The following is a 26,411-nucleotide window of genomic DNA, read 5'->3' as shown; positions in this document are numbered from 1 at the left end:
CTAGAGCAGCTTGACATAGTTCTGTGGAATCAGCCCCCTCTTGCCGTTCAGAGTCCCTTCTAGCCAGCCAGGTTCCCTGGAGGTTTGCACTGAAAAGGAAGAGAAACCAGTTTTTAACAAAATCCATGCATTCAATGTCCCACTGTGAATCTTAGCAAATGGGGCTCATTTCTGGGGTGTTCAGTTAGTCTACACAGTATTATTTATAGGATCTGCCCCCTTCACCACCACACTCCTCCCCTGTTTTCTTGGAATGACCTCCTAACTGGTCACTCAGCTTCTAGTGTGGCCCCTTCCGATTTACTCTGTACTAAGGAGCTCAATGAACTTTCCAGCACACAGAGCTGATCACATCATTGCCCCCCCCCCCCATAATTCAACCCCACTGCCCACAGAGCCAAATTCAAGCTGCTTATTGGCCTCTTGATTTCCCCATATGATTATGACTCACAGCAACGTTGAAGAGCAGAACTGCCCCAAAGGGCAGAGGGTCCAGGGCTATAAATCCTTATGGAAGCAGACTGCCTCATCTTTTTCCCACAAGGTGACTGGTCGGTTTGAACTGCCAACCATTCTGGTTACCAGCTGAGGGTTTATATCTTATGTACCAGCTGCAAGGAATCACCCAGACCCTGAGGTACTGCAGGGAGTCGTCTTTGACTCTGCTCAATACCTATCAGCCCCCACAGGAAGAGAGATAAACACCGAGACCCTCTGCTCTCTCTGCTGGATGGAGAGCTCCTGAAGGCAGGGTCTGCGCCAGACATATCTGGGGCTACGGGTGGCCCATCAATAGCTATGGGTGCTTACAGGCATGGATAAGAAAATGACTGAGTGGCAAAGGGCACAGGGTCCAAGCACTAACATCACCACATTTGGAGATCAAACAGAGAAGCATTTGCTAACCCCCAGCTGTTGGCAGTGCAGGCCCCTCACCACAGAAGGGAGCAGAGGGCACCCATGTACATATAGGAAGTAGGTGGAGCTGGTCTTAAAAAGCAGCTTAGGGCAGTGTTTTCCAAACCTTTCTGGTCACAACTCATAGTGAGAAACAGTTCATAGTACATACCAAGTACCCACCCAAATCCACACACATATATAACAATAGTTTTATGAAACAAAACGTACTCTCATTATGTATAATGTATTCTTTGTTGTTGTTTTTTTAAATGCTGATTGTAACTGTAAATTGAATTTATGACCCACTTAAGCAATGTGCTGTTAAACCTCAAGGTCAAACGTTCAAATCCACCACCGGCTCCTCGGAAACCCTATACAGGGTTGCCATGAGTCGAAACCAACTTGATGGCACTTAACAGCAACAGTAATATGCGGCAGTCCACAGTTTGAAAAACACTGAAGGTTCGATTCTAATTGTCCTTTTCAACAAGAGAACCATTAATTCTTCCTTCCCCAGGATAAAATACCTATACATTCGGATGTTGGCACCACCTTGGTCTTCTGTTCTTTCTGAGGTTCAACAAACCCAGGCTCAAAGGCTTCTGCACAGCTGTTTCCTTACCCTGACTGCTCTTCTCCCTACTGTATACAGGGACAATGCCTACTGGTCCCTCAGACATCAGGTGACACAGACCCTTCCTCAGGGATGCTTCCTGAGGCTCCAGACCAAGCTAGGGTGCCAGTTACATATCCTATACATGATTGCCAGGAAGCTTAGTCATGTGTGTGTGTGAGCAAGAAAGAGACAGACAGACAAATAGACACAGACATTAAGATGCACTGTTTGACTCTAGGCTATCCCCTGAGAACAGGAAGCTTGTAAGTCCTAGTACCCTGACCATACCTGACACACAATAGTCTGTCTAATGAGTGAATGAATGAATGCCTCAGAAATGTACTCCAGTGGTGATCAGGCAGCCAATCACTTTCTGCCAGTCTTCCCGGACCTTTACCTTTGACATTGCTCATCAGGGCATGATCTTTAAAGGGTTCTCAATCTAAAGTGCCCAAACTGCCATACCACCAGAGTTCATGACAGATCCTCTGTGAAAGGTGTCGTGGGTCTGTGTGGAGAGGTGCTCCAAGTAAAAAGGAACTCAGAGTTCAAGGGCCTAGAGGGACGCCTGCTGTGCGGACAGGGGAAATGACTTAACCCTTGGAGCCTGGCTCTAGCTCTACCTGCAAAACGAGGTTGCTGGCATTTAAGCCTGCAGGATTATGGTGAGGTGTCTTAGTTTGTTCACTACTGAAATAACTTTTTACTTGAAAGTTGTGTGGAATACGGCAATATTGCTATAACAAATGCAAAATTAATGAGTACTCAAGTCAGTAAAAAATAACTCTAAATAACCAACCCCTGATCAAACAAAGCAATTTAGACTTTCCTGACTGAATTGGAGATTGGTAGACAAGATAACAACTGAAGTGTTACTAGGGTGGAAAAGCTCTGGGTGCTCTCAGGTAACATGCTCCTGGCTTCATATTGGGTTTGTGGCAGGAGGGTAAAGATGGAACATCATCAGAGATGGTCTCTGGGACCCACTATTTCAAGCTCCAGGGCTATCCAGGCACTAAGGCAGAACTAGAATCATTATTATTTCTTTAGAACAGTCTTTGCATTCCTAAAGCAACCTTGACCAAATTATTGTTACTGCTAACCCAACACCAGCTCAGTGGGACTGGCTCACACCCTGAGCACCCACATGCCTTTTGAGGGGGAATCCAGGGCACACCTAAGAGAGGGGCACCTGAGCTGCGGACCTGCCTTCTCCTCTCCTGGGTGAGAGGGGCTACTTTGTGTGTGTGTGTGTGTGAATTATGTGATAGTTTACATAGAAGAACATTAGTTTTACATTCATCCTATTGTATATTGTTTCATTGCCATGGTTACAATCCCCTCCATGCAGAGAGGGGCTACTTTTATTTACATTATTTTAGAGGAAATTTTTTTAAACTAGCACTATTTATTGTAACAGATCTCACTTAGATTTCCAATAAGTGGCTCCTAAACACCTCTGGGTGTCCAGCCTCTAGCCACAGATGGGGCTATGGACTACACCAAGGCGCTTCGCCCAGCCGCTGCCAAGAACAGTGAGGACCCCACTTCCGGAAGCTCCCTGCACAGGGGCCTGCCACGGGGTGAGGCGGTGAGGTACATTCATCCATGTTATTACTGCGCCACATATGGAGAGACGTCAGGACGGCAGGGATCGTGGTGCCACCCGCGGCCCGTTGTGCTCTGACGCTGCTCGGGCCAAAGCTCCAGAGAGCAGCCTCACCACAGAGTGGTCTATATGTACAGCGAGGTCTGTTTGTCCATTTTTGTAGGTAGAAGATGTGATGGTCTTTGTTTTTAGTCATTTCCCATGTATCCCGTGGCCTAGTTCGGATGCCTGCCAACACCACTTCAGCCCAGCAGCCCCAGACAGCCGGCTGCATGACGATGATGCCCATGTCATGGGAAAACCACACATGTGACAATACACAGATGGAGTCACGGATGCTAGCACAGAATGGCTGATGCCTTCCACAAAGACTCCGAGATGCAGAGAAGCATGGGGAAAGAGCCAGTGTTGGACCTGCGATGCGTACCCAACCCACAGAGGAAGCAGGACAGATCTAAGAAAGAAAGTATTTCTGGTGACAGTTCTGTGGACTGATGTGTAAGCATGGCCACCTGGTGCATCCAGAGGAGAAGTCGTATGACCTGTCACTCTGTCCTGCTGTATTTAAGTCATCAGAAATGGCCACTCCACAGACATTCAAGGCAGGGAGTGGGTTACTGGAAATGTTCTAAGCAAGCACGTGCTACTAACTTTTTATAAGTCTAAGAAATCAGCTATGCACAGAAGATGCAGGAGCAAACACACACTAAACAAGGGCAACTGCTCACTAGACACTCCCATGACCTTCAAGCGCACGTTGTTATGAGCACAATTTAATGGCACCGGGCAGAGTAACTATGTGTGCCAGGTGCTCTGGCCAGACTGAAGCCATGGATCCTGTCCTGAAGCATGGACTGGCTTCAAGTTCCAGGTCTGCCACAGAGATGCTGTTTGATTTCAGCAAGGGCCACATCTTCAAGAACTCAAGCAGCATGAGCTCCTAAGAGCTCGTGTGAAGATCATAAGTGCTGCATGTCATTACAATTTACTGCCCCGTAACAATAGGGTCCAGACTTCAAAGCTGTTTGAACTGCAAGGTTCAGCTGCTCCTCAGAAACAGCTGCTCCTCAGAAACCTTATACAGGGTCACTATGGGTCAGAACCGACTCGACGCCACTTAACAACAACAATAGGGTCAGGGAGCTAGCAACAACATATCTGTGAGATCCTCCAGAAAAGACTCTAAATTCAGAGTTTTCTTTTTGTTTTTTAAGCATAATGTAACAACATACGTGATACATATTTAAATCTGAAATATAATAAAATGAATAGTGAGAACTCACCACTCAACATAAGAAAATTTAACATATGGGTTTAGTCCATCCCCCTCTTCACATCCCCACTCCATCATGAGACTATTGTTAACTTGACTGCTGTTTCTCATTCTCTTGCCCCCACTGACACTTGTTGTCCAATAGATTCTGAATCACGGTGACCTATATGAGTCAGGGCAGAACTGAACTATGCACCACAGAATTTTCAATGGCTGATTTTTCACAAGTAGATGGCCAAACCTTTCTTATGACATTCCTCTGGGTAACCTTGAACTCCCAACCTTTCAGTTGGTAGCCAAGTGTGTTAACAACAAGTTCTGGTGTGGTGTGGCAGAATAATACACTAGCCTGCAAGGTCAGTTAGAACCACAAGGTTGGTGGTTCAAACTCACCAGTCGCTCCTTGGAAACCCTAAATAGGGTTGCTATGAGATGGAACTTTGTTGTTGTTGTTGTTGTTAGGTCCCACTGAGTTGGTACCGACCCATAGCGACCTTATGCACAGCAGAACAAAACACTGCCTGATCCTGGGCCAACCTCACCACTGACTAGAGGGCACTTAACAACAACAAGGTACTTTTTTCACACATTTTTCTTAAAATTTCTCATGGTAGGAGTATGCCTAGAAAGCAGCTGCTGTGTTGTGAGGACTATACATGATCAATTTCCAAATTGTCTTCCACAGATTACATACATATTTGAGGCATGTAAAGTTTAATTACTGCTGGCGTTTAAAGATTAATGTAGGCCACACCTGCTCCAAAACCAATGGAATGATCATTTCTACTTGTTATGCACCATCAGATCCATTCTAACTCACAGGGACCCTATAGATCTGAATAGAATGGCCCCATGGGGTTTCCTAGACTGTAATGTTTATGGGACCAGATCCCCAGGCCTTTTCTCCCAGTAGGTGGGTTTGAACTGCTAACCTTTCAGTTAGCAACCAAGTGCTTAATTGGTGGCCCACCAGGGTCCCTTTGTCTATATGTAGCAACAACAAAACCTGGAAAGGGTAGAGCCAATCATTGCTGAGAGTTCCAGTTCCTGGACCACCTCCAGCAGAGAGGGAAACAGGAGATTCCTGTTTGGAATGAAAGCAGGACTGACTGTAACCAATGGAAAACAGTTCTAGGGTGCCCAGGCCCATTGAAAACAGAAAGGTCCCTCTGACTGTCCTGAGACTTCCCAAACACCAGTAGGGAGATATGAGAGGCGTTTCCCCAGATCAACACTAAGCATTAGTGTATCTACTGTAGAAGCAGAGCTTTGGTCTAGCATCTGAACTTATAAATTAAACCCAGGTCCACACAGTAAGCAAAGAGGAAGGAGCCATTATAAAGCTACGTAATTACTAAAGATCCTTTTCCTTTCCACACTCTGGTTAGGGTTTCTCATTGCTGTATATATTCCAAACCACATAATCACTGGCAATGCTGCCCAAGGGCCACTTTGACCTGGATTTTGTCTTCTCCACAGGCCAGTGAATGCCGTAAGTCAGATTCCTTTGTTGCCCAGAAGAAGTACAAAAAGGGATTGGACTCCAGCAGCAATTCCAATTGGATAAGTGAACAAAGCAAAGTTGTCTTGGACATTTTAAGAATATAAACTAACGCTTGTCTGCAGATAGGATGTGTTTCTGGGGGCAGTCTCATGGGCTCAGCTGTAAACAGTAGCCACTTGGAACACTGTCTACCTTCAGAGAAATGAGGTCAGGTGACCTGTTAGTCTGTCCTGCTGTGTCTAAGTCATCAGAAGGGGAGAACTCACAGTCAATCGATACAGGGCTTTATTGGATGTATTCTGAGCAAGTACATACTTCCAACTTTTTACAAATTATCTGCTGAGGTATCAACTATCCCCAGAAGATGAAGGTAAAAACACAAGAGAAAAGAATATGTTTGCTTAAGGACCCTCATGGTCAATTCCTGGATGGTGCAAAAGGTTAACGTGCTCGACTGCTAAACCAAAAGGTTTGACGTTCTAGTAATCCACCCAGAGGTGCTTGGTGATCTACCTCTGAAAAATCAGCCATTGAAAAGCTGATGGAGGACAGTTCTATGCTAACACACACACACACACACACACACACACACACACAGGTCCTCATGAGTTGAAATAGACTTGATGGTGTTCTTTAAGAACTGTCCCTAAGAAGCAGGTATGCTTTGCACGCTATTTAACTGCACCTCCACCAGAGAACCTGAGGGGAGGCACCTGCAAGCATGTAGCTCACATGAAATAAGATGCTAATAGATTTGTGCAGGGAGGCGGTGTCAGCACATCTGCATGGCATTTGTGGAGCAGCTGCCATTGCCCGAGGGACTGAGGAAGCACTGAGACATACTGTGCCCCAGACAGCAATAGCCTAGACAAAGCTGTGAACCAGCATTACAAGGCACCAAATTGTGAAAACATGACTTGGCTCAAAATGCAGCCACAGCCATGGCATACCACCATGCGCCAAGTGTGGCCTCACTTTTAGTAACATCCTCCACTAAGGTCGACAACACTAATGCCCAGCTTCTACTGGCTAAAAATACCTTCCTGACACAACATCAATCTTGTGGACATCTCTGAAGATTCGGATGAAGACAGTGATGCATAGGGTACTTAAAGAACTTGCCCAGGGTCACACAGGAAGTAGAAAAGCCATAGATCTGAACTCACCAAGTAAGTGCAGAGTTTATAATCCATAGCTACTATGCTATCAATCACTCTCTTCTTCCAAAAACACATTGAGATACTAATCTATGTATCAGGAAATGACTTGGAGGAACACACCCACATACATGAGGGGGCTTCAAAAAGTTTATGGAAAAACTCCATTATCTTTAAAAAACAACAACAACAAAAACACAAAACTTTTTATTGTGACTTAAGTGAAGATTTACAGAACAAATGGTTTCTCATTCACCAGTTCCTAGACATTTTGTTTCATGACATTAACTGAAGTACCCACAGTGTAACTGCACTCTTCCCACTTCCTTCATGTGTTTAGTGTTTGCATTTGTGCATCTTTCCTATCCATTCCTGCCTTAGGAGGGTTTTCCTAGGTAAATGCTGCCCTTTTGATTCCTTATGGTTGATGTTCTAAGGAGCGTCTACCTCCCTGCTGTTCGCCCTGTAGTCCTATCTGTCTGTTTGGCTGAAAGTTGAGCCATGGGGGTGAGTTCAGTTTCAGTCCTGAAGACTGACCAAGGGCCACAGTCCGAGGGGTCCCACCAGTCTTGATTATTAGTCCAGTAAGCCTGTGTTTTGTTGAAATTATACTTTAGATAATAAGAGCTTAGAGCTTATTTAGCATGGTAAGAAATTTAAAGGCATCTTCAAATTTGAATTTCTATCATTTTCTCTGTCCATTTAAGGGAGATCCAGGTTTAGTGTATTCATATTTTAAAAATACAATTATTTAAGTTATTAGAAATTTACAAATAAAATTTCTAATCATTCTATAGCTTATAATATCTGTAAAATTGGGGATGGTTTCTTTTTTTTTAAGTTTTTATTGTGAATTGAGTGATAGTTTATATGGGAGAACATTGGTTTTACACTCATAGTTTCATTGCAATGATTATAATCCCCTCCATGCATCATGATTCAATAGTATTTGCTTCTATTCCCTCTGCTGTTTTTTGGGGGATGTACATAAAAACACTCAGGAATATATAATTATTTAAACAACCAAAGGGCATATTCTGCAAGCCTGCCTCCTGGCCGCCAGCACACAGCCTTCCTCTTTCCATGAGTCTAGAGGCCTCATCTCTACCTCCATCGGTCTCTGCTTCTCTGGATAGGGTTCCACATTCCACTCATGCTCTTCTCCCTTGATGGTCCCAGGGTCTTCATTATCTTTTAATTCCAGTTTTCCATGAACTTTTTGAAGCCCCGTCATACACACATACACACACAGATGTATTATTACATATAAGCTTCCTTTATATGTGTGTGTATTACTTTGACTCCTGCAAGTCACTTTCAGAGTCCCTGGATGGCACAGACAATTGCTTAGTTAGTTCGGCAAGTAACCTAGAGACTGGCATTTCAAACCCAACTAGCTGCACCTCAGAAGAAAAGCATGACAGTATGCTTCTGAAAGGTCACAGCCATGAAAATACGATGGAGAAATTCTACTCTGCACACATGGAATTACCATGAGTTGGAATCCACATGCCTTTGTGTCCAACAGACATTTAATCTCTACTCCCTTTATCCTTGCTGACACAGCCAAACTTGGGTTTGTGTGCTGACCCTCGACCATATGGCAGTGCGTCCAGAGGAGGAATCCCATGTGCAGTGTGATTCTGACTGGTCTTTGTCTGTGATGGATTTAGGGTGAACATATAATGCAGTTCTGGTGATTGAGATGTAAAGTGAGGAGACTTAGGAAGTTTCTGTTAAAGTTTTCCTGTCCTTTTAAAAGAAAGAAACGCATGCATAAGGCTTCCCCTTCTGCTGAAGCAGCACGTGGCCATGATGCCTGGAACAGCCATGATGCCTGGAACAAGATGCCATCTTGTCCCCACTCAAGAAACCACCCGGAGGCACATCCACAAGCTGATAAGCAATTCAGTTCAGCAAAGAGTGAAATACTTTGATCCTTGAAGAAATCCCTAAGAAGCTAAATGAACCAATCCCAGGGCTCCTTACCTCTGTGTTGTTGGTATTGGGTGCTGTTGAGTGGATTCCAACTCACAGTGCCCATTGTCACAGAGTGGAACTGCCCCTGACTATAAGCCAACACTACTGTACTTAGGAGTCCTGGTGTGGCGCTGTGGGTTAATGCACCAGACTGCAAAGCCATTTGAATTGCAAGGTCGGCGGTTCAAGCTCATCAGCTGCTCCTTGGAAACCCTATACAGGGTCACTATGGGTTGGAACCAACTCGATGGCACTTCACAACAACAAGAACGGTACTTACCAACAACAACAACAGAAGCTTTATGGAACCAGAGCTTGCTCCCACAGAACCACTGAGTAGATCTGAACTGTCAGCCTTTTTGTTAGAGTCAAGTACTTAATCATTGTGCCACCAAGGCTCACAACCTCTACACTCATAATTTTGTGAGACAAATCCATTTGCATGGCTGACTTAGCCAATTGTGGCAGTGTTCGTTACTTGCACCCAAGTTTATCTCCTGCCAAGGTAAACATCTCACAAACAATACTATGTAAGGGATTTCAGCGGCTCCTAAACAAATCCAGTCACACAAAGTATCAAGGATGAAAATTCATCATCATTTTTCAAATGGTGCGTTTCAACGCTAACATGTCGCCTGCCAGATGGTGTGCCAAAATGTGACAGGACTATAGTGGGGAAGCTATTTTACCACACTTTCCTGGCAAAATTGTGTGTCTGTAATATTATGGTAGGAGGGGAACGATCTTGCTTCTACTCCAAGATACAAAATATCTCAGAAAGTGTACTTCTGTTGTTGTATGTGTTTTTGTTATTGCTGTTGTTCTGTTTTCAGACACATGAATGCATAAATGTCTATTCAAAATAGGGCAGCTTGCTTTCTAAAAACCTATCATCAGCAAATGCCACATGATAGACAAAAATGACTATGTGTTGTGTTGCTATAGCCCTTATCCTCCCAACATGCGGACTAATCCACCATACCATTGCAAGCATCTACGGTTCTCAGTGCTTCCACAGTATTGATGGAGGAAACTCCACCTGTACACATGAGTCCTGGTGTCGCACTGCAGGGTGAGCACTAGACTGGGAACTGAAAGGGCAACAGTTCAAACCCACCAGCCACTCTCAGAAACCCTGTATAGAGTGGGTGAGCCAGAACCAACTTGTAGCACAGAACAATCATCACCCCCTCATACACAATACCACTGCTTCACAGCAACCAATGAATTTAATAATGAGCAAGATTGGGGCAGAAAGAAATCCAGAGGGAAAGAAAAAGGCACACTCTGAACCACAGGAGAAACCTGTGAATACTAAACTCGACACATCTCCTAAAGGTTTGTGTGTGCATATTCAGCACTCAAATAAACGACACCCCTGTTCTCATATGCAAAATTAATATCTGTATCTGGAGATCCACACACTGTTCAAATCCCCCAAAATCGTGTCAAGCCCCCAAAACGACAAAGGAATGATAAATTAAAAATTTTCTAACATAGTGCTCTTCTCTGATAACTTGCATTTGGCAAAGATGAAGCATTTAGGAGCCTGGTTTGGGAATTCTGAGAGAGGAAAATAAAGGGTGCCAATTTCTTAACTCCAAGTGGCAGTAAGCTTCTTTAGGGTGGGAGAAAGGTGTCTTAAGTGAAGTCTCACCATCAATAGTAAACAAGGGCTGGAGGATAACAAAGTTGAAAACAGGAGTAGCATTTCTGCCATCAAGACAGTCCCCTGGAGTCCAGTTCCTTGGGGCCAAATGGGTCAGCTCTCCTCTGCTCACGTCCTCTGACCACTAGAGACTGGGTGATGCATGTTGTAGGTGTTTCTTTCAGGTCACAGGGCATACTCTAGCACAATCTCCCAAGGATACTTACCATCCTCAAAAATGGCTCCGATTTCAAAAGATAATTCTGAACTGTGCTCGGCCTCACAAGGATACACTGCTCGAGCTTTCCGACTGGTAACGCTGAAAAGGGAGCATCAAAGACTAGTTAAAATGTGAAAAACCCAGAGGGAAACCTCATTGTTCCCCATTTCCCCATTCCCAAATGTCACTTCTGTGCCACCAGTGGTACAACTCTTTCCAGAAAAGAAATGAGCAGAGAAGTGAACATCAGGCAAAGCTTTGGCATTTGATTTTCAAGAAAATGATGGGTTTTAAATGCAAACCTTTCTTTAAGGAGCCCCTCTGCGCAGCTTTCACTGAACCTCTTCACCTAATTCTGTGCTCTGCCTGGTGGATACCCTTTCCCTTCAGTCAGCATTATCAGAACCATGGGGCATGCTGACTTTCGAAGCACCTAGGTTTCTCTATTAGTAAAAGTACCAAGATCTTGAGACAGAAGGAACCAATGGAAGGGAGACATGCACATACAACGATCCACTGACACAGATCCAGCTGGGTTGGCAATTTCAGTCTCCTCACTGCCATTCAGACAGGTACACCAAGCTCTGCTTCCCACCACGTTTCCAAACCTCCTATGTGGTCTTGGAGGGGAAAGGGCATATTGAGGAAGGATGGAAACCATGTATATTTTTAGCCAGATCCAAACTTCAACAAAAGGAAATGGCCCACCTCACTGGAGTGGGAGAAAACACTGATAGTGAGAACCTCAGCTTGCTCCTCAGGAGGAAGGCCTTCCTAAAAGTCCAGCACCTCTGTCCTCTGCAAAGCCGGCCCATTAACTGGCCATGTTCAACGATGTGTCTAGTACCCAGATCCCCTCCCTGTGAAATAAAGCATTTACTTTGTAGTCATAATACAGGATTTCTTCATACATGAGTAGCTTCATAAATACAAAAACAGCACCAAAAAGAAAATAGATCCAAGCAGTTGTCCTGTGAAACAAATTTCTCCTAAGAATGTATTTGCCATTGAACTGAGTGCTAATAAAAAGGTTTTCAACTGATCCCAGAAGCTGGGAAGAAACTGAGTTAAGTCTTTCCTAGCAGAGGATATAAGCGTCGACTCAAGTTTCTGGAGACCCTTCTGTGATCTGGCACCATATCCCACCCACACCCTAATTCCAAAGCACATACCTTTCAGGTGGCTTGTCCACTATGGTGGCCGGAGGAGCAAGGAGGAACGGTGACAACTTTGGTGAAGGAGGTGTAGCAGCTTGGTTGGAGCTTGGTGTGGTTGGAGACTGTGGGTTGAGCCACTGGACCATTGATGATCGGGTCTGACTTTGGCTAAGGGTGGAAGTTTAAAGTACAGGATTAACAATACAAGGCCCTAGAACAACAATACATGGCATCTCTATTCTAGATGACCAGAATGACACCTCAACTTGTCTCTCCAGATGATTAGTAGAGACGGAGGCTTCTCCTCATTCTCCCAGATGAGCCACTACTCAGAGTGTACCCTCCAAAAGCATACCCCCAAATCAAAAACAGCTTACTATACTTCTCCAAGGAGTCCTGGTGTGGCGCTGTGGGTTCATGCTCTAGACTGCAAAGCCGTTTGAACTGCAAGGTTGGTGGTTCAAGCTCACCAGCCGCTCCTCGGAAACCTTATACAGGGTCGCTATGGGTCAGAACTGACTCGATGGCACTCAACAACAACTAAATACTTCTCCAAAGTTTATGGATAAGACCTACTCTTGTCATTTCAGTACTTAAGAAAATAGAATCGAAATGTTCAAAACAGTTGGATTTTTAAACTGTTCATTGTCTTGCTTACAAGGGAAATTCAAAGGAATCTGGAATCAGTTCCATGATCTATACCTTCCAAATGATCAACACGTGATCTTTCAGCATTTATAGTTCTTATCTATGATCATACACATGGAACAACCCCCCCAAAATAGCCACAGAAAACCTGAATTTATCTAGAAAGCACCAAATTATAAAACTTAAAAAAAATAAATAAAAATTTCTGGGTAAATGAGTTCTTGGGAGACTCAGAACCATAGTCTTTCTGGGACACCAAGAACAATGACCTAACACATTCCACAAAGACAATGTTCTACAATCTACTTTACTGAGTGCTACTGGAGTCCTGGTGTGGTGCTGTGGGCTAATAGGTCACACTGCAAAGCCATTTGAACTGCAAAGTCAGTGGTTCAAGCTCACCAGCTGCTCCTTGGAAACCCTATACAGGGTTGCTATGGGTCAGAATTGATTCAACAGCACTTAACAACAACAACAACAGCCACCCAATCATTTAAGGAGCTCTGGTAGCTTAGTGGTTACGAATTGGGCTGCTAACCTCAGGGTCAGCAGTTCGAAACTACCAGATGTTCTGTGGGAGAAAGAGGAGGCTTTCTGCTTTCGTAAAGATTTATAGCCTTGGAAACCCTGTTCAGGGTCACTATGAGATGGAACTGACTCCATGGTACTTAACAACAACAACAACTGGGGTCTTTCTGCTCCCGCAGAGATTTACAACCTCAGAAATTACATAGAGTCACTATGAGTCAGAAACAACTCGATGGCACTTAACAACAACTGGGGTCTCAAAAAGTTTGTGAGTGTCAACTTAAGGTGCAACTATAGGTCCTTCTGTATTAGAAGCAATGAAGAGTGAAGGAAATCAAAGACAATGGAAACAGTACAAACAACTAATGGGCCATGCAAGCCCCAGTCTTCTCAAGCCTGAGGCTAGAAGATGAGGCCTGGCTACTACTGCTGACCACTCTGAAAGAGATCACAATCAGAGGTCCTGGTTTGTGTGGGAGAACATTGTGGAAAACTCAAGATCATAAGAAAGACCAGTTGAATCCCCAAGACTATGGCCCTTAGCACCCTTCAAGTCTGGCAATGATTTCACCCCCTTGGTTCAACTTTCAAACAATAGACAAGAGTCCTGGTGTGAAGCTATAGGATAAGCATTAGTTGGTGGTTCAAATCCACCAGCTGCTCCTGGGAAACCATATGCAGGATCTTTATGAGTCACAACCAACTCGACAGCACTTAACAACAATAACAGCAAGGTGAGTAAGGGAGCATGATGGTGGCTCCATAAAATAAGCACTAGACTGCGAACCACAAGGTGGGTGGTTCAAGATCACCAGCTGCTCAGCCGGAGAAAGATAAAGCTTTCTGCTCTTGCAAAACCTCAGAAACCCTACCCAAGGTCACCATGAGTTGGAAAGGAATCCATGGTACTTAACAAATTTACAGTATGGTGAACAAGAACACCAGGAAGGTTCACACCCCTTAGAACAATCAACCACAGGAGATCAAAAGGGGAACATGTGCCCAGGGATAAAGTTCAGATGGCAAGGAGGGATAGTAAAGAATGGAAACGGTAAACACTGGAAGTAGGAAGAGCGCTGTTACATTGTGAGGACTGCAAACTACGTCACAAAACAAAATGTGTGTGAACTGGTGAATGGAAAGCCGATTTGCTCTGTAAATTTTCACCCAAATCAAAATAAAAAGTTAAAAAAAAAACTCTTTATAAAAGGAGAAATAACTCCTGGAGGGGCCTCCAAAGATGGGGAATTTAATCAAAAACTAAGTTCTCAAATTATCTCAACACTAGACACTTATGGCTATGATAGATGAAGCTTACTTTAAAAGCACAAGCAAATAAAGCTTCTCATTTTATTCCATTACATTTTCTTTTTTGTAAATGTTTTATTGTGAACTGAATGGCAATTTACATGGGAAAACATCGGTTTTAAACTCATCCTATCATATTTCATTTTATTGAGATGATTACAATCTCCTCCATGCATCATCACTCATCAGTATTTGTTTCTATTCCCTCTGTGTGTGTGTGTGTGTGTGTGTGTGTGTGTGGTTTTGTTTTTTGTTTTTTGGTTTTTTGGATGTACAAAAACACTCAGGAATATATAATACATATAATAATTTAAACAACAAAAGGGCACATTTTGTAAGCCTGCCTCCTGGCTGCCAGCGATAGCCTTTTTCTTTCCATGAGTCTAGAGTCCTCAGCTGCTCTATTTCTCCATGTCCTCAGCGCTGCCTCCATCTCTGGTGCCGCTGCTCCTCTGGATAGGGTCTCACATTCTGCTCATGCTCTTCTTCTCCCTTGATGGTCTTAGGACCCTCTGTTTCTGGACTGTAAGATTAACTACTTTCCCCTTTATGGCACAAAACTTCTACCTTTACAGTTGTGACAATCGCAATTCATCATGATAACAATTACGCACTATTGAATCATAAGAATCTTATCCCCTTCTCCTTTCACCAGACCCGCCTAGACAAGATAAAAACTATTCAGTGGGGATTCTACCTTCCCCTACACATCTACTACATTTTCAATACACATATACTAAACGATGGTGACACCATACACTTCTCTTCAAACTCACTCTCTTCCCCTGAAAACCGGTTTCCATGAGTAGTTTGCTCCTCAGTCAACATCCCTGAGCATTATCTTTGATTCTTTCATTCCATTATAGAACTAGATACCAAGTTCTGCCCAGGTGTCCTTCTAAATGACTCGCAGGCTGCTGCGTTCTCTGCCTTCTTCTCAATGTTCCACTCTTGTAGTTTTATTGCCAGCATAGTCTCCGAGCTAGTCCCCAACCCAACTTCTGCATGTCCAACTTACCTCTTCCAGACTCAACCACCTAAGACCCTGTTTACCCAACCTGTCCCTCCAACAACTAGTGTACTTATTCCCTCCAGTGGTATCACCTACCCAGCAGCCAAACTTGTATGCTTCTGTGGGTATGCCCACATCCTTCCCCAAGATTCTCTTCACCTCTTAGGCTCTCCCATTTGCCCTACCTACTCCAGCATTGCCCTTTCTCTGCTCAGCTCTAGCTCTACCTGCCCAACTCATAGATCCTCTCTGAATAACTATCACACCAATAATCCTAAGGTTAGACTGGAATGAGTTGTGCTCTGATGATTTCAGATGTTTCCTTTGCCTTGAACATAAGCCTTCTGGGGGTAAAATCAGAGCTACATTCTGTAGACCTTCCAAAGGCAGGCACAGTGTTAGGCATGTGAAAGAATCCTTCAATCAACACCTGAGGCAACAACTGAAAAATTCTAAGACTCAGATTGTTGCTATTGTTGTTGCTGTGTCAGCTGATGTTGAGTCAACTCCTAGTCATGATGAAACTCGTGTGAGCAGAGTAGAATTGCTCCATACGGTCTTAAAGGCTGTACGCAGATCACCAGACCTACTTCTGAGGCTCCTGTTGGTGCCTGCGTTCAAACCACCAAACTTTCAGTTAACAGTCCATAGCTCAACCATTTGAACCCCTCAGGAATTTCTCAAACGAAGATTGTTGTTGGTGTTCAGTGCCGTCGAGTAGATCCCAACCTGTATAGGGTTTTGGAGGAGTGGTTGGTGATCAGAACCACTGACCTTGTGATTAACAATCCAGTGCTTGTCCTACAGTGCTACACCCAGACTCTCAAACTAAGATTTGATTTAGTAAGTCAGGTGGATGAACTACTGCATTATATACTTGTTAATACACAGAAGATTTTCTATCCTTTGGTCATTTAAAAAAAAAAAAAAAAAAGGTGGGGATGTGATTTATAAAACATTATTCCTTAACAACTTATTTATAATTCTTCTGTCTAGCCATTTATCTAAGAGTCATAAAACCGATTTCACCCCAAGCCAAGAAACCTATAAATCTTAAAGTGATTTCTTCACAGAAAATGAACCTTTATGGGTTTCTTACTAATCAAGAAGGGAAAGGAGAGGAAGGGATAAGTGAAGGCCTGATGGAGAATTTAAAGCCACAGTTAGTCAAACAATTGCCATTTTATCTTCCAGCAATTATTAAGGTGCTTGAGGGTGGTGGTGGTGGAAGATGAGATGTTTTACCACACCCCCTATCAACTCTTCCTAGTCATAAAGAGTCAAGTGATGAAATAATAGCCATCCATCTGCTCAAAGGGAGGACAGCTACAAGATGAAGATAAAGTAACACAGTGAATCTATACTTTCAAGGCTCTTTAAAAACAAAGATCAGAAACTGTACAGCCATTATCTACTTAATGGGCACATCTCTCTGTAAACACACACGTGTGCACACACACATGCCCCTCAGTCCATGAGAGAACTGTTGAAATAGCAGCTGCAGATGAGAGCTTGTCTCTCAGCTAGCTTTCTTCATCTTTTCCTCAAATAGGAACACAACCGGCACTCCTTGCCCAGGCTAGACTTTTTTCTTTGTTTGCTTTCTGTGATCTTGTTTGTTATCATTCAACATATATGTATGTTATTAAACTAACCTGTTCACTAACATACCCCTAGTGCCTTCCAATGGAGACTTGACCTTCTCTGAGAGTTCCTTTGTTCTCTTTCTGAACCAGGTACTTCTCCTTTGAGTTTTGGGGATCCTATCTGGGCACACACTCAGCAAGCTGGAATGTTTATAAGAGTTAGCAAAATGCCAGTCTAGGAACAGTCTCTGTGATGATGAGACACAAGTCATACGGAGCATTGTAAGCTTGTAAAAGGAGAGACCTATGAGGCAAAACAAAGTTTGGGAACCACAGCCGTTGCTTAGGCAGAAGAGACTTTCCACAGGCTTGTCTGCTGGGAAGAAGTGGGGATGAGGCAAGAAGTCATTAAAATAATATAGCTGGGTCATAAAATGAGTTCACACCTCACCCAACAGTGGTTAGTGTGTCATAGATGGCTTCTCAAAAGCCCAGGGCCCAGACTTTTTGGAAAGCAAGAAATTGTAGCCATGCTTCAATTATATAAAACTGTCTCCTACTTTCCAGAATTTGGATAGCTTTTTTTTTTTTTTTTTGGGGGGGGGGGTGTTTGGAGGAGGAGTACCAAGGATTAAAATAGTTTTTAACTATTTGGCTTAAAATTACATATAACACCTATATTTTCTCAAAAAGCAGTAGAGGAAAATATCACAGAATTTCTGATACTCTTTTTTTCTTCTTTGATTTATAAAAGATATTGGAGGAGCATCAGACATCTTGGGAACGGCAGTCCCAAGATCAAGTTGTCTACCTTAACTCAGGTCCTAGGAAAGAATTAAGCTCCACGGCATCTATGCATGTAATCAACTAACATGTCTCCACTTATCTACAACAGCGTTACTTACTACCAGGTGGGAGCCTAGTCTCATGGTCCCTTGGTTTCTGCACATCTATGGAGAAGCACAGACTATTTTGTGCTCCACAGAATGTGTGTAAAGCAAATGGCCTTGAAAGAGAGATGCATCTCCCTCTTGAAAAAAGAGAAGGCTTCACTGCCCTTTATAAACTCAGGGCCCCTCTCTATAGTGCTCCCAATGCAAGTGCTACCAGATGTGCTTTGTTATCATCCTGTGGGAACTGGGTATTGTGGGACTGGTACTTCTTGTTAAGTGCTGTCAAGTCATTTCCGATTTCACAGCAGTGCTGTATATGGTTTCTGAGGAGAGGCTGGGGAGTTTGAACCATGAACCTTATCCTTATCCTACAGTGCTACAGCTGGACTCTGGGACTGGTACAATATCATTGCTATTGCTGTGATTAATAGAGGCACTTGGCTCTCATTCAGGTGTCTCCCGTCAGCATCCACAAAACCATGGTAGGTTAATTTGGTAGCTTGTAAGCAAGGTAAAATTTCAGAACCTTTGCAGTCATTGTTGGGAAAACTTAGAAAATTGTCATTCAGATCATATTTTGTGTTCTGTGGTTTAGATGAGAACTCCAGTTGAGAAAATCTTCAGACTTGCATGTAACACCCTTGAGAATCTGCCATAAAGTGGGTCAGGGTGGTAATGAAAGGTATGTTTCCTGGTGGTAGACTCCTAGTGTGGCGCTGTAGGGTAAGCACTATACTACTAACTACAAGGTTGTTGTCGTCGTTAAGTGCCATTGAGTCGATACCGACTCATAGTGACCCTATGCACAGCAGAACGAAACACTGCCAGATCCTGGGCCAACCTCACTACTGTTGCCACGCTTGAGTCCATCGATGCTGCCACCCAGAGGCTGAAATTCATCAGCAGCTCCTTGGAAACACTATATAGGGTCACTATGAGTCTGAACCATGTCGACAACACCTAACAACAGCAACAACATCCCATCCTTAATTCTTAATCCTGTAATTGGGTTACCACATCAATCTCGTCATGGGGGATAACTACATTTCATCTGCTGATCCACTGAGAATTCTGGCAGAGTTGAGTTGACACAAAGCTTAACTATCACACCATCCCACCCCAGCATAAGGAATTCCTCTATTATTTTAAGACTAGCCAGGAAGACTTTCAACACAAGTATATTCAGGAGTGGGATTCTGAGTTAAAAATATAAAATCTTCAGTGATTTTTGTTTTATCCTTTTTTTGAAGTATAACACTAAACCCCCTTTTTTGTGTGTGAGAAGGAAACATTTCTTCTCAAAGGAAGGTAGTGGTAGTTGGCTTTTATGCACTGGAAATGTCAAATACTCCTGCTTTAGAAGACTCCTTCAAGTTTGTTCTATTACATTGAAAAGATATCGAGTATACAGATATTAGGCGTTTTCTTTAAATCACGTCTGGTTTGGTAAGTGTGGTTTCTGAGCTTTTCAGGAAGAGTTGACTTCTTTTCTCCATTTTTGTAAACCGCAAGTTGGCTTTCAGGAAACATGAGGCACTTAGGTACTTTTGTAATTGGTCAGCAGCTCATCGTTAAGTCAAATTGGTGGTCTGTGCGCATGCCAGTCTTACTAATCAAAAGTTCTTGGAAGAGCAACATGAAGATGGACATAGATTTATTTTGTTAAGTTTTAATATGAAAAGTGGTAGAAAAGGATACCCCAAATATTTTATTATATCCCAACAGAAAACAAGCTTTTTGTTCTTACATCACTGACCATTTTTTATTTTTAAACCCTCATCGGAACCACAGAACACAAAAATGATCTGTGAAGCTCCTAAATCCAGAGGAAGATTGATGCCAAAACACATGGAGAACTCCAAGGAATGTTGGACCTACAGAGGCTTAAAGGAGACAAGTCGGTGTTCTGAATTCAGACTTCTAGTCTGTGAGAGAATACATTTCTGGTTCCTAAAGCCATCCACTTGTGGTATTTCTGCTAGAGTGGTGGTGGTGGTGGTGGTGGTGGTTAGCATTAGATAATTAAGACAGCTGGGGTAGCCAGAGGGGTGGGAGACGAGGGATAAGCAGGGAGTAGAATATCTCTCTGAGTAACTGACAAGGGAATTCTCTTCTATAAATGGAATCCACACTTTTGCTTTGAAAAAAAAAAACAAGCCTGTGTTTCAGGGAAAGACCTTATAGCTTTTGCCATGGGTTGGGGGGGGGGTGGGCAGGGGGAGGAAAAGAAAAATAAATTATGATAGTGGCTGTCTATATGTACAATTTACAGTTTATTTTTTATAAAACATAACAAATCAGCAGTATATGTTGCTTCTGATTCAAACTGTGATCCAATCTTCTCTAGTACCAGACTCTACGCTCCATGCATATTAAAAACTTTTTGGAAGCAGAAAAGCACAAACATTTCAGAAATGGGGGTGGGGAATTAGGGCCTTAACTGTTAAAATTCTACAACAGCTGCACTGGTCACAAGAGAACTTGCGTAGCTAACAAACATTTAACCAACATTTTGTACATTGCTGAGATGGGTCAGGCTCTGGGCAGAGCTGGGTATACAAAAGCCTCCAATTCCAGGCTCTGGGAGCACCAGTGTGATTTTAAAATTCAAAGGGGGTCGAGCTGGGAGAATACTTATCAAGAACAGCAATGACTGCTTATTTGACATGACTAAATCCCCCAAATACCAAAATATTTTACTGTGGTTATATGATATCGGAATCAAGTCAGAAGTTTGCGCTAAAATGAAAGATTTTTAAAACCTCATCTGCAAGGTCTCCAAGCAAAAACTAACACATTAGTGAAATGATCTCTCATGCCAGTCTGGAGAATGTACAGCATAAGTCTAGAACAGCTGTCCTGGGCAAAAGTGTTTGGAAATGTTAATGAAGACAGACTGAAATATTGTGGATGTGTATATTATGGGGAAATCTCTGTTCAAATGAATACCACAGTGATTCCTTAAGTGCTAGAGAGGGAGAATTCCGTAGCTAGCATGTTGTCTGGTTACGAACAAGCTGGAACGCAGGAGAGAGAGAACTGCAGGGAGAGAACTACAAGCTGATGATGAACAAGACTTCATAATCCACAGGGTCAGTGAGCAGGACTTTACTGCCCTTTAGGAGAAAAAAGGCTGCCCTAACTAAGTTTCAGAAAGTGGATTGCTTTAAAGAACAGACATTTACTATTTTATAGTTATGGAAGCTAAAAGTTCAAATCAGGGTTCTGTTCTGCTGTTGCTGCTGCTGTTAGGTACCAGCGAGTTGGTTCTAACTCATAATGGTGCCATGTACAACAAAATACTGCCAGGTTCAGCACCACCCTCAGTTACTGTTATGTTTGAGTCCAGCCATTTGATTTTCTCATTTCTTCCATTTGCTTTGCATCTCCATGCTGGTGAGCAAGTTTCAGAGTCTCTTCTGACATTCATTTTGATCTGTTCCTTCTTTCTTGTCTTCTTAATGACCTTTTACCTTCTTCCTGTATGATGTTCTTGATATTCTTCTGGTCTTTGGTCATTAGTATCTAATGCACCAAATTTGCTCTTGAGATGATCTCTAAATTCAGGTGGGATATCTTCAGGGTCAAGGAGTTCTGGTAGTGCAGTGGTTACGAATCGGGCTGCTAACTTTAGGGTCAGCAGTTCGAAACTACCGCCTGTTCCCTGGGAGAAAGATGAGGCATTCTGCTCCCATAAAGATTTCCAGCCTCAGAAACCCTGTACAGGGTCACTATGAGTTGGAAGCAACCCCATGGCACATAAACATCACCATGTTCAAGGTCATATTTTGGCGTTCCTGTATTTGTGTGTGTGTGTTTTTTTTAACTTTCTATTGTGAGTTAAGTGAAGGTTTACAGACAAAATCATCAGTTTTACATTCAACAAATAATATACTTTGTTTCATCTCAATCACTGCAATCCCCTCTGGAACATCAGTCATCCTGCTTTCTCCCTGTGACTCTGTGACTCTTGTTTTTATTCCACCCAGTTTCCCATCCCTTCTCACCATTGTCCTTATGTACATGTTGCCCCTTTGACTTTGTATGATTGACCCTTCCATCATTCATAGTAAGCATACCTGACTAGTGTTACTGTTCCCCCTATGTACCTATCTACTGCTTAGATGAAAGAGAGTGAGTTCCTTTCCAAACCTGAAGGATGTTCAAGAATCATAGTCTCAGGTTCCCCCACTCTCTTTCTGACCAGTAAGCCCAGTCTCTTTTTTTGAGTTTTCTTTCATATATTATGCCGCTGTATCCAGGACCTTCTAATGTGATCCCTTTCAGAGCAGTTGGTAATGGTAGCTAGGCTTGTTTCAATTTTCTTCAGCTTCAGCTTCAGCTTGAACTTGCATATGAACAATTGATGGTCTGTTCCACAGTGGGTCACTGGCCTTGTTGGGGCTGGTGATATGGAGCTTTTCCACTATCTCTTCCCATGGATGTAGTCAATTTAATTCTTGTTTATATTGTTTACAAAAGTTACATGCAATATATAAGCCATTGATCTTGCAAAATTCTATCATGCGATCTCCAGCATTATTTCTATCATCACAGCCATATTTTCTATCAACTGATCCTTCTTTTGTTTCCAACCTTTGCATTTCAATCACCAACAATTACCAATACATCTTGATTGCATGTTTGATCAATCTCAGTCTGAAGAAGCTGGTAGAATTCTTCAATTTCATCATCGCTGGCTTTAGTGACTATTGCATAAATTTGACTAACAGTGGTATTAACTGTTCTTCCTTGTAGGCTTATGGACATTATTCTATCACAGATAGTGTTATAATTCAAGGCAGATCTTGAAATGTTCTTTTTGATGATGAATGCTACATCATTCCGGCATAGTAAACCATGTGATTGCCCGATTCAAAATGGCAAATATCAGTCCATTTTAGCTCATGAATGCTTACAATATCAATCTTTATGCATTCCATTTCATTTTTGACAACTTCCAATTTTCTTAAACTCATACTTTGTAATTCCATGTTCTGATTATTAAGAATGTTTGCAGCGGTTTCTCCTCATTTTGAGCTGTGTCCCATCAGCAAATGAAGGTCCTGAAATTTTACTCCATTCATCTCATCATGGTCAACTCTACCTGAGGAGGCAGCTTTTTCCCAGTCTTATTTTTGAGTTCCTTCCTGACTGAAGGGCTCATCTCCTGGCACTATATCTGACAATATCCTGGTGCTCTTCACAATGTGTTCATTTCCAGCACTGTATCTTACAGTGTTCTTCTGCTCTTCATAAGGTTTCTATTTGCTGAACATTCAGAAGTCGTCTGCCTCTCCTTCCTAGTTCGTCTTTGCCTGGTAAGTTCTACTGAAATCTGTTCACCATGAGTGACCCTCCTAGTATTAAAAACCAAACCAAACAGGTAGCATAGCTTCCAGTAACATGCAAGCCACCACAGTATGACAAACTGACAGACCAGTGGCGACTGCTGACAATCCTTGGTATTTCTTGGCTTGCAGCTGCATCTGCCTCTGTCATTCCATGTCTCTCATCTTTTACAAGAACACCAGTCTTGTAGGATTAGAAACCACTCATCTCCAGTACGGCTTCATGATCACTGGCTAACATCTTCAAATCCTATTTCCAAACAGAGTTTTATCTGTAGGTCCAGAGGATAAGAACTGGAGCATGTCTTTCTGAGTGACACAATTCAATCCATAACAGATGCCATTCGTTCATCATTTATGGCTAGACCCTGGGCAGGGCACCGGGGACACCTAGAGGAGCATGACAGCTCCTGTTCCCTAGTTAGGTAAGTGGAGAAGAACAAATACCACAAGGCAGTGTGTTAAGTTCCATGTCGGGGTTTACCCAGGATCACTGAGGGGAACACAGAGCAGAGAGCATCTTACTACCATGTGAGCATCCAGAAAGGTTTTCAGAGGAGGCAGTGCAGTGTCTGTACTGAACTGCGCTGCTATCCTGATCATCATGACCTCCCCACTTGTACAGTCTTCTACTGTGAAAGACACACCTTGCACACATTCATTCGTGTGGTCCCCCAAAACCCAGTCATCCCACATTACAGATGAGAAGACTTCAAAAAGTGAGGGTGACTTGGTCAAGGTCATGTTGGTAGTAATTTCCATTTTGACAAGATCTCAAACTTTCAAGTCCTTAGGAATGGCTGGAAGAGAATAAATACGAGGAGAAAAATAGACAGTGCAGATTCTCAGGAGAGGTAGGGTCTCATGCTGACAGCAAGCAATTACAAGATTTGGGATCTGATTCCTCTTTCTATGCAAAACTCCACTGCTTTTCTGAGAGACTTGGGTTCAAGACCTGGCTCTGCTATTTGCTGACTAAATGCCCATATGCAGTTTCTTAACCTCCCTATGCTTGTTCTTTTTTTGTATTTAAAAGATAGGGAATTATTTGCTAAGGGAACCTGGTGGCACAGTGGTTAAGCATTTGGCTGCTAACCAAAACGTTGGTAGTTAAAACTTACCCAATGGCTCCCTGGGAAAAGATATGGTGACCTGCTTCCACAAAAAGGACAGCCTAGAAAACTCTATGGGGTACATTACGCGCTGTTACATAGGGTCACTATGAGATGAACTCAACTTGAAAGCACACAACTACTACTAATTTTCTAAGGGCTCATGGTAAGGAAAAGATGACTTAAGAACATCTCCAGAGCCAGATACAACCAATATTCGGAACCAACCATAACTGGAATTTGGAGAAGGAATGTGCTGGTCTCCATTTCCTTAGTGAAAATGGGGATGATAATCTTAAATAGGTGGGGTCACTGTAAGACTGAAATGGACTAACAGATAGTTAATCACTGGAGCACATTACCAACCAAATTGAGCAGATTGGTACCAAGTTGGTTCTGACCTATGCTATTGTTAGGTGCCATCGAGTCAACACTGACTCATAGCGATCCTATGCACAACAGAATGAAACACTGCTCGGTCCTGGGCCAACCTCACAATTGTTGCCACACTTAAGCCAATTGATTCTGCCACTTTGCCAATCCATCTTGCTGGGGGTCTTCCTCTTTTTCTCTGACTCTCCACCTTACCAAACATGATATCCTTCTCCAGAGACTCTTCCCTCCTGACAATATGTCCGAAGTATGAGCGACAAAGTTTGGTCATTCTGGCCTCCAAGGAGCACTGTGGCTGCACTTCTTTCAAAACAGTTCTGTTGGTTCTTCTATCAGCCCATGGCACTTTCAATATTCTCCTCCAACACCATAACTCAAAAGCATCAATTCTTCTACAGTCTTCCTTATTCGCTGTCCAGCTTTCGCATGCATATGAGGTTATTGAAAATACCATGGCTTGGGTCAGGCACACCTTAGTCCTCAAGCTGACATCTTTGCTCTTCAACACTTTAAAAAGGTCTTGTGCAGCAGATTTGCCTAATGCAATATGTCATTTGATTTCTTGACTGCTGCTTCCATGAGTGTTGATAGTTGATCCAAGAAGAATGAAGTCCTTGACAACTTCAATCTTTTCTCCATTGATAAGAATGTTGTTTATTGGTCCAGTGGTGAGGATTTTTGTTTTCTTTACATGGAGATGCAATCCATACCGAAGGCTGTGCTCTTTGATCTTCATCAGCAAGTATTTTAAGTCCTCTTTTGACTCATAGCAACCGTATAATCTTTACAGAGGCAGAGTGTCACAACATCTTTCTCTCAGGGAGTGGCTGATGGGTTCCAACCACCAACCTTATGGTTAGCACTCGCGTATGTAACCATTGTGCCACCACAGCTCCTTTGGTGCAAGTAAGCACTCAGTAGATGAAGTTCTTGTTACTATTATTAAGTATTTCTGAGTCAGATCTTGCCTCTGACTTCTAGGATTACATCATCACTAGCTATTTTCTTTTCCAAAGACAGCAAATAGGATATGCCAAAAGGATAAAAATTACAGTGATATTAACTGGGAGTCACCATTTAAAAAGAAAAGGATAAAGTGTGGTACACACCCTGGAATGGATTTTGGAACTGAAAAAGAACATAAGTGGAAAATTGGTGAAATCCAAACATGGCCTTTAGTTAATTGTATTGTATAATGTTATTCTCTTATTTTTTAACCAGTGCACCTTGGTTCTGTCAGATGTTAACAGTAGGGGGCACTGGGTGAAGAGCATTAGGAAACTCTGTAACATCTTTGTTGTTGATGTTAAGTGCTGTTGAGTCAGTTCTGACTCATAGAGATCCTGTATAGGGCTTCTAAGAAGTAGCTGGTAGAGAACAAACAAGATGGCGGATGGGGTGGACACGTAGTAAAGGAGCTCCAACAACAACAACACAGAATACCCGACCAAGGAGGCTCAGGGGCTGCTCCCAGAACTCGGAACCACATATAAAGGAATACTTAGAAGGTTGGAAG

At 42.9% G+C, this 26,411-nt stretch overlaps 1 protein-coding gene across 1 annotated transcript in view; it reads right to left on the bottom strand.

The window, feature by feature from the left end:
• ARHGAP10 (Rho GTPase activating protein 10) overlaps window positions 1-26,411 on the bottom strand; it is a 483,306-nt gene continuing 456,895 nt past the window's right edge. Inside the window, exons 21-23 of the mRNA XM_006870868.1 lie at window positions 12,080-12,232; window positions 10,915-11,006; window positions 1-89 (exon numbers count right to left, since the gene is read on the bottom strand). Coding sequence (XP_006870930.1) covers window positions 1-89; window positions 10,915-11,006; window positions 12,080-12,232 — 334 coding nt within the window. The remainder of the gene's footprint in view (window positions 90-10,914; window positions 11,007-12,079; window positions 12,233-26,411) is intronic.

Source organism: Chrysochloris asiatica, unplaced genomic scaffold (genome assembly GCF_000296735.1).
Source record: "Chrysochloris asiatica unplaced genomic scaffold, ChrAsi1.0 scaffold00155, whole genome shotgun sequence".
NCBI classification, from domain to species: domain Eukaryota; kingdom Metazoa; phylum Chordata; class Mammalia; order Afrosoricida; family Chrysochloridae; genus Chrysochloris; species Chrysochloris asiatica.
The sequence above is the reverse complement of the archived record's forward strand: the minus strand, read 5'-3'. Positions and strand labels throughout refer to the sequence as shown.